Source organism: Triticum dicoccoides, chromosome 3B (assembly GCF_002162155.2).
Source record: "Triticum dicoccoides isolate Atlit2015 ecotype Zavitan chromosome 3B, WEW_v2.0, whole genome shotgun sequence".
NCBI lineage: Eukaryota > Viridiplantae > Streptophyta > Magnoliopsida > Poales > Poaceae > Triticum > Triticum dicoccoides.
In genome coordinates this window covers 416,607,446-416,618,594 of record NC_041385.1, presented here as the reverse complement: position 1 = coordinate 416,618,594, position 11,149 = coordinate 416,607,446, and the positions used below count along the sequence as shown (strand labels likewise).

General features: G+C 50.6%; 1 protein-coding gene across 1 annotated transcript; it reads left to right on the top strand.

Moving 5' to 3' along the window:
* Nucleotides 1–2,003, top strand: LOC119276272 (ABC transporter G family member 10-like). The gene has a single exon (XM_037557301.1). The coding sequence runs from the start codon at nucleotides 74–76 to the stop codon at nucleotides 1,889–1,891; it is 1,818 nt and encodes a 605-aa protein (XP_037413198.1). The 5' UTR covers nucleotides 1–73; the 3' UTR covers nucleotides 1,892–2,003.
* The last annotated feature ends 9,146 nt before the right edge of the window (nucleotides 2,004–11,149 follow it).

Sequence of the window (11,149 nt, the reverse complement as noted above, 5' to 3'; positions counted from 1 at the left end):
GCCTTTGTAACAATCTCTCGCTCTTCTCTCCTACTTGCTCGGACGATCTCCACGGGAAGGCTTATAGGGATCCATGGCGTCTCCGAGGGAGACAGTGGTGACGCCGGCGATGTCGCTGGGCAAGACGGGGACCGGGCGCCGGAGGCCGAGGTACCGCCTCGAGACGAGGGCTCTGTCCTACGTCCTTCCGGCGCGTGGCGTTGGAGTGTCGTCCTTCTTGCGGGGCGGCAAGGGTGAGCGGCTGCTGCTGAGGAGCGTGACGTGCGAGGCGGCGCCCGGGGAGGTGGTGGCGATCGTGGGTCCGAGCGGGGCGGGCAAGACCACGCTGCTCTCGGTGCTGGCGGGGTCGGCGGACCCGGCCAGGGTGCTCACCGGGGCGGTGCTGGTGAACGGCTGCCCCATGGACGCCGCGCGCTTCCGCCGGGTGTCCGGCCACGTGCCGCAGGACGACGCGCTCTTCCCGATGCTCACCGTCGAGGAGTCGCTGCTGTACAGCGCGCGCCTGCGACTGCGCGCCGCGCCGGGCGCCGCGGAGGCGCGGGCCAGGGAGCTCATGGCCGAGCTTGGGCTGCGCCACGTCGCGCACTCGAGGGTCGCCAGCGTCTCCGGGGGCGAGCGGAGGAGGGTGTCCATCGGCGTCGACCTCGTGCACGACCCGGCTGTGCTGCTGCTGGACGAGCCCACGTCCGGGCTCGACTCCGGCTCCGCGCTGCACATTGTCAAGATGCTCAGGGACATGGCCACCGCGCACGGCAAGACCGTCGTGCTCACCATCCACCAGCCCGGCTTCCGCATCCTCGAGCTGCTCGACCGCGTCGTCCTCCTCGCCGACGGCGCCGTCCGGCACCACGGCTCCCTGCCGTTCCTCGAGGCCCGCCTCGCCGGCTCCGGCCACTCCATCCCCGCCCACGTCAACGTCCTCGAGTACGCCATGGAGACCATCGACACCCTCAAGCCGGACGTTGTCATCGCCACCGCGCTCACATACCAAGATGTTGCCGGGCCGGTGCCCTCGCCGTCCTCCTCGTCCGCGCGCCGCGCCGCGTACGCCAACTCGGCGGCGGCGGAGGTTTGCATCCTGTCGGGGCGCTTCGTGAAGACGGTGCTGCGGACGCCGCAGCTGTTCGCGGCGCGAATGGTGCAGTCGGCGGTGGTCGGCGTGTTCCTCGGCACGATCTTCCTGGGCACCACCGACCTGCAGTCCCGGCTGGGCTTCTTCGCCTTCAACCTCACCTTCGTGCTCTCCTCCACCACCGAGGGCCTCCCGGTGTTCCTCCAGGAGCGCCGCATCCTGGAAAGGGAGACCACCCGGGGCGCGTACCGCGTGTCCTCCTACGTCGCCTCCAACGCCGCCGTGTTCCTCCCTTTCCTCCTCGCCGCGGCGCTCCTCTACGCGACGCCCGTGTACTGGCTCGTCGGCCTCGCGCGCGAGCCAGCCAGCTTCGCCTACTTCGCGCTCGTCATCTGGCTCGTCATGCTCACCGCCAACTCATTCACAGCCTGCCTCAGCGCGCTGGCGCCCAACTACATCGTCGGCAACTCCCTCATCGCCGGCTTCATCGGCTGCTTCTTCCTCTTCTCCGGCTACTTCGTGGCGAGCAAGGACATCCCGGAGTACTGGGTGTTCATGCACTACATCAGCCTGTTCAAGTACCCTTTCGAAGCCCTCATCGTGAACGAGTACGGCGGCGCGCGCGGTGGGCAGGAGTGCCTCGCCTCGGCCCCCGGCGGCGGCATGTGCGTCCTCGACGGCACCATGCTGCTGCGGCAGCAGGGGATGCGGGAGAGCATGAGGTGGAGCAACCTGGGAGTCATGCTCGGGTTCGTGGTCGGGTACAGGGTGCTCTGCTTCGTGTTCCTGTGGTACAGGTGCCACCGCATGAGAAGGTGAGGAGGCGCGTGCAGAGACGGCAGAGCATGCCATTGCCATTGCCATTGCCATTGCCATGCATGCAAATTGTAATTGGTCATCATCTGAATTTGATATCTTTCAGCTTTATTTTTTTGCTGTGATTTTTCTGAAGATATTTTAATCTTGGATCCGGTTAGGCACATAAGATTATCTGTATTTATTTGTCGAAGGGAAGAGGTTGATCAAGTTCTACTGTTCCAGTGGATGTTGTTCTTCTGTATCAACACCAACAATGCAATTTACGGATGATACGAATTGCGAATAGGTAAATAAATCTGATTCATAGAAAGAAAATGACCAGGAGATTCTTAGTCGGTTCTTGTTTGGGTTTAAAAAATCGTTACTTTTTGGGTGTGTTTCTTCCCATCTCCAAGGGAAAGTGTCACATTCTTGTTGGATTTTGCAATTTGTCTAGTCTAGCCTCTCCCGTCGAAGGCCTTTTGTTTGTTTTTTTCTTTAATTGATGAAAGGAAGGCCTTTTGTTTGTGCGCCAAGGGGTAGCTGGTAAAAGCAAGACCAAGTGAGCAGTCGTAAGTGATGAAAAAGTACGGGCAACACCGCAGCAGGTCGGAAACATGCCTAATCTGTATCTGTCTTGGTGAAAAACTGGTGTGTCCAAGATCCAGGTGTTAATTGACTTTTTTTTCGAGAATACGCAAATTAAGTACCTTAGCTTTACAACGTACAAGACTGTTACATGCACAACCAACAGTCACGCGCCGACCGAGGCCACGCCAAACTCTAACTCCATGCACTACGTAAACTCCTCACAAAATGGTTTCAACTCCACGCCCTCCCGCTATCGCCCACATGCGCAGCTCATCTAGAATCTTATTTACAAGATCGGTAATCGACGTTGGTGTGGCCATCAAGCGGAAAACACGGTCATTCCTTTGCTTCCATAAGTGCCAACACACTAGCATCACCAAACTATCAAAAGCTTTGCGGTTCTCCTTGTCAAGTTGTTTTAGGGTATTGCCCCACCAAGATTCCAAATTGTCGTTCACCACTGGCGCTAGGGCCGGCACAGCCCTCACGCTGGATAAGATCTTGTGCCACACTTGACGCGAGTAGACACACTGGACAAGTAAATGATCCACGTTGTCCTCCTCCTGGCCACACATGTAGCATGGCGAGGGGCTGTCCTGTAACCCATGTCGAAGCCTCCGATCAGATGTCCATATTCTATGTTGAATAGCAAGCCACATGAAAATCTTGCAAGTGAGAGGTGCCCAGCACTTCCATATCCATCGCGCATAGGTCACATTGATCGCACCTTTGAAGAGCATTTGGTAAGCGGAAGCCGAAGTGTATACTTGCTTGGAGTTCCAGGGCCAGACTGCCTCATCCCGCACAGTGGGATTGAGCTGCGCGGTAATAGCAATCTCCCATAGCCTAATCAACTGAACTAGCTTCTCCGTGGAAAGCTCGCCTGAGATATCAGCGGTCTAGCGATGGTTGACCAGTCCATCATGCATTGTCCGCTTGTTCACAGTTTGCGTGCGAACCTTGCCCCAGATGTTCGGGGCAATCTCCCTGGCTGTCACACCTCCCGTCCATCTATCTTTCCAAAACAACACCTTGTTTCCGTCCCCAAGTTTGCAATGAACCAAGTTGTCAAAGGCCGCCTGTACTTGTGGATCCTTGGCCATCGGGAGCCCATGCCACGGTCAGCTTGAATCAGTACGTCTGAGCCACTCCCAACGCAATATTGAGGCTAGGCCTTGACGGTTTAAGTCTAGAATCCCAAGACCGCCTCGTTCCTTGGGCCTGCACACTCTTTGCCAAGCCACTAGGCACTTCCCTCCGTGAATCGCTTCTGATCCTTCCCAGAAAAATGCTCTGCAGCGTTTGTTCACTTGCTCGATTGCCCATTTGGGGGCATCCGCTATGATGAGATGGTGAGTGGGGCGCGCCATCACCACGTCGTGCACAAGCACCAGTCGTCTTGCTCTAGTGATAAGCCCCTTCTGCCAGCCTGGCATGAAATTGAGCACATTGTCCACTACGGTTGCCACTCCGAGAGCGCCAATTACCATATTGAGAGTTGTAGCCCCAAGTACTTGCAGGGAAAGGACTCCAAGCTCCACGAAATTGCACCCTGAACCAGCTCCTTATCGCCATCCTTGTCTCTGATCATGATAGCCATGGACTTTGTGTAGTTGATGTTCAGTCCCGATGCAATCCCAAATATGTGCAGAGCCTCCTTAACAAACCTAAGATCCGAAACAGTGGGCCTTACGAACAAGACGACATCGTCCGCATAGATAGAAAGCCGCTGCATGGGAGTGCAACCCGACATTTTGCTCAATATTCCACACTCCTGGGCTCTAGTGATGAGAAATGTGAGGACATCCATGGCAATGACAAACAGTAGCGGCGAGACGGGTCTCCCTACCATAGCAGGTGCTAATTGACAGGAGTCCTCCTGGTGGTTTGTTCGCTTAGCGAAGATGACAAATCCACGCAAACTGGCCCAGAATAAACAGACTCGTTGTTGGAAATATTGCACTTTTCTGACTAATCTAATCCACGAGTAAATAATGAGCATGGCAAATACAGTATGCATTTCATACCAAAACCTAAGCATGTGAGCACGTACAGTACATAGACCCGAAACGTCTATGAACAACATATATACGACCAACACATGTACGAGCAAATAGGGGATGAACAAGTCATACCCTCCGGTTGGCCAGGCTAACACGGCAACGGCAGCGGCAGCCTCGGCATCGACCGAGGCCTTCTTCTTGGCGGCTTCGTCATCATCCATGGAGTTGATGTAGGGGAAGTAGTGGAAGCAGAGGCGGACGGAGATGGGGACGGATCGGGAGCAGTCGCGTCGAGACGCTCCCCAAAAACCTTATTGCCGTTCTCCTGGGCAGGATCTCAAACGACAGGGTTCCGGAGGCACCTACTCTCCCAACCAACCGTGCACGCGGTCGTCGGGATGGGATCACCGGAAGCAACACAATGAGAAGAACAAAAGATGACGGCTAGGGTTATGCGAGAGGGAGTGAGCGAACTGAGTTAGGGTTCATTCCACTGGCCAATGCCTTCTTATATAGGCCGTCAGGTAGATGGACCTGGGCTCAGGCCCACGATCGAGTCCGCGAACAGCCCACGGTCCAACGTCTCAGATAGTGGCACTTCTGTACGCGGCTCGTTAATTAATATGATATTAATTAACCATTCTTGACCAGCCAAAATAAGCTTCGGCTTGGCTCATTCCTGCAACCCGCAGCGCGCGCACGTCGTGACGAGGCGAGGCAGGGCGAGGCGAGGCAGGCGGCGGAGGAGGAGGAGCGCGCGTGTACAGCTCCTATTCCCAAGCTCCCAATAGCAAGTGGTAGAGCAGCCCTTATAAAGAGGTCTCACTCTTCTTACTGTAGCAGTATGGCATACATTTCCCATACTTCCCACCACTAGTCATACACATTAATGAGCCTTAGAGATTAACCGGGGATTATTGTCTTATATGGGCCTAATCCCATTCATAATCCATGAATCCCCCACCAGGGCACATAAGTTTGTCAACTGTTCCAAACAATGTTTGATATACCAGAATTTCAGTGGAGGCTGTTAAGTTGAACTTCCACCTAGAGCAATAGGATTAATTTCTTCACAACTGAACAATGGACTATGCCTTGAATTGTTAGTTTGGCGTGTAGAAGTTTCGCCTATTGTCAGCTGATACGTAGCTGTCGAAGGCTAATCCCCACGGGTGGATCTTATTAGTCATACATTGTACCTTCTCATGAGCTTCCTAGAGATCACCCAATCTCATAGACTGTGACCAGCAGTCGGGCTCACATAGGTGTGTTCCTCCAAAGAATGCTCTGTAGGTTAGTATCTTGCTTACATAAGCTTTGAAACACATTAGGACAAAAGTCAGCCCGCCTTACAGAATTAAGAGTATCACGCAGCTCCAACGGAGTGGGTTAATTAAGGATACTCTCCTCAGTTGACCGCTGGATTGTTTTCCCATGTCCTAATTCATGGGATCTCCAATCACATAGGTTGGGTTACCCCCATGGCAACTTACGTGGGTCTCATACCCTAGCCCTTTCATAAAAGGTCTGCCAGATTTTTAGCAATCTGGATATAATCCAACGCTATCACTCCGGAGTTTCTTGATTTTCTGACAAATTTAAATCTTCTTCTTATGTGCTTAGTGGATTTTATATTGTCCTTTGAACTCTTAGCCTTGGCAATCACAGTATGATTGTCACAGTTCATAATGATAGCTGGGACTGGTTCATCAACCACTGGCAAATCCATCAAAAGCTCTTGAAGCCATACTGCTTCGACGCATGATGTGTCTAATGCTGTGAGTTCTGCTTCAATAGTCGATCTCGTTAAGATCGTCTGTGTGGCACCCCGGCTTAGAGAAATCGAAACGCCCCATATTCCAGCCCAGAGAATGAGATGAAGTCTTCTGGAATACGACACTGCTTGACATAGAACAAATCGCTCTTATTACAAAGCAATTATGAATACAAGTGTCTGATGTTACAAAGGATCACAACAGCATAGCGACACTACGCCTGTGATACTACACTTGCTCTATGCTAGCAGCGGAACAACTCGTAGCAGCGGAGTACTTCTAGCAGCGGAACAATGACGAAGGCGGTGAACTCCACTCCGCAAGGACTCTAGCTGGGACATGATCTAGCTCGCACGCACGGAAACCTCGACAAGCAATCAAGCAATCATGGCATCACCTCAATCTGGCATGACACGCCAGGTCAGTACATTGAATGTACTTGCAAGCTCAAAACAACCAAAAGCATCAAGGCAAGACAACAACATATGATTAACAGGCTAATTAATTAACATCTACCATGATACGAAAGCAACTACTAAGCATGATATGAAACTACTACCATACTGATAAACCAACATCTTAGATCTCAATGAACCATCTCACGCTTGGCCAACCAGCCAAGCAATATTCCATCTCGATCACCTCATGATCCACCTGATCAACTCGTGATCAAAACATCCACATGATCACCTCGTGACCACATCACAAACTGGATGATCATCCTCAATATCATCCCAACATCATCATCTGCATCCTGCCAAACTATTACTGCTCATAAAACATCAACATATAAATCACCTACAAGTCATTCCATCATGTGAGTGTTGATCGAACGGTGTGACCTAGTACGAACTTATGCCCATGACCGACGATGCGGCTATCGAGAGATTAAACACACACACTCTGCAGAGGTAGCGCACTTCACCCACACCACAGAACCCATGGCCTCGCACTCCCATTCGGGTGGACCAACGGTGTTCCGACAAAACCGACCTACTACCATGACACTCTCCCGGCCACTCCAACCAACACCCCTTTACGGTTCAGTCCTGGGTGGCCCCGTGCCTACCAAAGGCATCAACGGCCACCGTCGTGGCAAAACACACACGGTCTCAAACGGGGACAAGAGATCTCAATACCAACTATGGGCACACAAGGTTATGTCTGCTTACCGGGCCAGGGTAACGCACGCCCATAACCTTCCCTCGTTGGAGGCACCGGTGAGAGGCATGACAATAGACCGCATTAGGGCCTTCCCATAAAAGGCAAATGTGGTGGCACTAAAAAAAGCCCGGTTCGGTGGCACCTGACCAACTTAATGATGAAATTTATCCCCAACATATAACAGTGATAACTGATGCTCCGCTATCATCTACCAACCTGTAATCCAAGTCATAGCAATATCCAACAAATAATCCAAAGCATACTATCGACATATCAAAATACTCCAAGGATAGCATAACACTTCTATCATGATGAATCCAAGAACGATACTACTACTACTCAAATACAAGAACTCGCTATCCAACAATGATCCACATGCAAGCATCATCTCCAACATCATACTCCAAAACATAATATCAACTAGCATCATGAGGAAAATAATACTATCCACTAATACTCCAAAGTCAACATGTCATCCACATAATCATTAAAATATAAGTCCTAGAACTCCAAGCAATATCATGGCAATAGCAAGATCAAAACAATACTCTGAGAAATGCCATGAACAAATCATACATAGCTAATGCAAATTTTAAACAAGTTCAAATCATTTAAACCATGTGACTGCATTGCAATCATGCAAATGGAGGGTGTGGTTTGCCTGGGGTAGATGAAATCACCGGGAAGAAGTGCGAGAAGCTCGCGGAAAGAATCGCCAAAAAATGTTCTCTCTCGGAGGGGGCTGATTAAGGGCAAGGGCATAACGGTCATTTCCAGAATGTTAACACGTGGTGAAAATGATACCAAAAGAATAGGCTCGACGATAGCAAGAAGTGGGCTTTGGAATCACCTCATTTGGAGTTAGGAGAAAATTTTTGTGATAATTTTTCTGCCAGGGACCTTTCTGCAAGAAAATCTTCACAAACAGGCCCTCAACCGGAAAACTGAAAACGCCTTCTCAAAAAATATGTTTTCCAGAATGGAAAACGCATTTTGGCCCGAAGAAGAGCAGAGTACGCTTCCGGAAGGGGAAAGCGCACACAGGCAAATCTCGCGTCCACTTATCCACGTCAGCTTCGCCGGATCAACGGGTGTGCGACTGACTGGTGGGGTCCGCGAGTGGTGGGGCCCACTGGGATGGGTCTACGTCTTCAAGCGCTCGTGCGCTCGCGGAGCAGAGGACTAGGCGAGCTCCGGCGATGGTTTGTCGGTGACTCCGGCTGTCTCCCGCGCTGCTCCGCCTATGGGCAAGCTCAACGCAAAGAGGCGCATCTGGTGGTGCCACCCACGACCAGTGGGGTGGACCGAGGCGGCGGTGGTGTCAGGAGTAGATGGGCACGACACTCTAGTGAGCCAGAGGAGGGGATGAGGAGCTGGGGTGACTCCGGGGTGATGGTGGAAGCGGTTGGTGGAGGAATGAGAAGGGAAGGGGCTTGGCATGCTGCGAATTTGAGAGGAGTGCCGCGGAGGCCATGGCGGTGATGGGGGTCGATGAGGAGCCCTCGAGCTCGGGGAAATGGATGAGCGGGGTTAGAGGGGTGCAGGAGACGAGTGGTGAGGAGAGATGAGATCGGGGAGGCCTTATATAGGCGTGGGGCGAGGTGGCTGAGCTGTCGTCGCCGCGGACGCGTGGCCGGAGCCACGGACGTGTGGCCACGCTCGCGAGCTCAATGGTAGGCGACGGGGGAGGCACATGGAAGGCTCATGGAGAGATAGATGACGCCATGGTCACGAGGAGGAAGCGGCCGAGCGCATTCAATGCCATGTCGGCTACTGTGCTCTCGTGGGCATTCGATGGTGAGCGTCGGTGAGGAGGAGGACGAAGGGGGAGAGGGGGTCCAGGGGAACGACAATGATGATATGAAGACGCTGGACATGCTCATGAGCGCGAAGCCGACGAGAGGAAGAGAGGCCGAAGCGCAAACGACGCCTGGACGCAGCCACTGCACACAGAGCACGTAAATTGCATGCCAGCTGCGCGGTCACCACGAGACAAGGCACAAGGAGGTCACAAGGGGATTACAAACTCTGTTTGAGGTGAAGTCCTTCCAAGATAGAACATTTATGACGCTATGGCTTGATCTGAGGCACTGTGGTTAAGTTGGAACTAAGCTTTGAAGTTTGCTGCATCAAACTTGGCAGAGCACTACTGATCAACAGGAAAGGGATTGAAGCCAGTGGTGTTTTCTGGGATGATTAACTACAGAAGAACTATGATCCTGGATGTTTTGAGGATAAATGGACCAAGGCTTAATATAGTTGTTTTGCAATTGTCCAAAATGGTCCAGAAAATGGATCAAGATAATGCACTCAAATGGTGTGGCCACTTGAGCTGAAATTAGGTATATCATGATTATTTGGTCATAAGAATATGTGTAAAAATTTCATACCAAATGGACAAGCCAAAGTGGCACTTGTTTCACAAACATCCTCACTGACCAGAAACTTGGAATAATTTTGGAGAAATATTGGCTTGATGAAATGGTCCCAAATTTGTTGGAGATATGTTATTTGGGTAGGAGCACAATATGGTAATTTCTAAGAATTAATGAAGCAATATAAAATATACTTGCTTCACAACCTGAAAATATTAATAGAACTAAAGATTTGGTCTTGTGATCACATAGATGATTGGATGGGGCTGAAATTTGGAGGAGTGTGATGATATGAGCACATTAAGGAGTGCGCAAAATTTCAACTCATTTGGATGCACCTAACTAGTACTTCCTTGACAATGGCTTCTGTTTGACAGGAACTTTGAAAAATCACTGAGGAAGATTCACTAGGCAAATGAAGTTGAATTTTGGCATGAGGCAATTATTTGGACATAAAAGAATGCCCAAGAAGTTTGGGAGCAAACAAGATAGGATAAATGGCACTTCCTTCACAAAGTGCCACTCTGGACAGAATGGAAGAATGAATATTGGAGGAATATTTTTGAACGTGGCAAGGAAATGCTTGGGCATTTTTTAGCAATATATGACCCAAAGAAATTATGAGAATTTTTTGGGAATTTTTTGGATGGACAGAAATATAGGTTGCTTCACAACCTAGGGCACTTGAGGTTATTCCTTTCATAGAAAAGGAATTTCCTCAAGAAAAAGAATTTTATGGTTTGGGCTAGAATGGAAATGACATGGTCTTGGGATAGGTTTGAGGATGATGAGTCACATGGGATAAGAATTGAGGGTGATTTCCCAGGTGACAAGGCCACAGAACCACTCCAAAAAGAAAAATAGAGCAAAAACCAAACAAATCAAAAGAAAAAGAAAAGGGGCAAAAACCAGGTTGTTACAAACCTTCCCGCCTTAAATAAATCTCGTCCTCGAGATTTGGTTGCTCAGGGAACAAGTATGACTTGAGGACACCGTTTCCAACTCGGGTATCCCTTTCCTTTGTTTGTTGTTCCCTCGGGTATTTAATATGATTTTCTTACCTTGCTCTGGTGTGGTTTGCTTCACCTTTCCCAAATTCTAATAGGTTTTTGCTCATATACCAATCCTTTTTGCTGACATTGATTCTCTCATATCTGCGGTGATACCCAATGGATCTGAGCTTAATTTTTCCTTTTGTCATGCAAACATTTTTCTTTTGCCATGGGGTTACTCAAACAAATGCATGTATTCTGGGTTCAATCAAGGCTGAGAATCATGGACATTCTCCTGATGGGATTTGACTGCTCAGTAGTGGTACTGATTTATCCTGATTTGTTTCTTGGGCTCAAGCATGAGGTATGTACCAAAGAT

Bases quoted from the DNA above. Each gene is read 5' to 3' on its own strand.
- LOC119276272 (XM_037557301.1), top strand. From the start codon at position 74: ATGGCGTCTCCGAGGGAGACAGTGGTGACGCCGGCGATGTCGCTGGGC.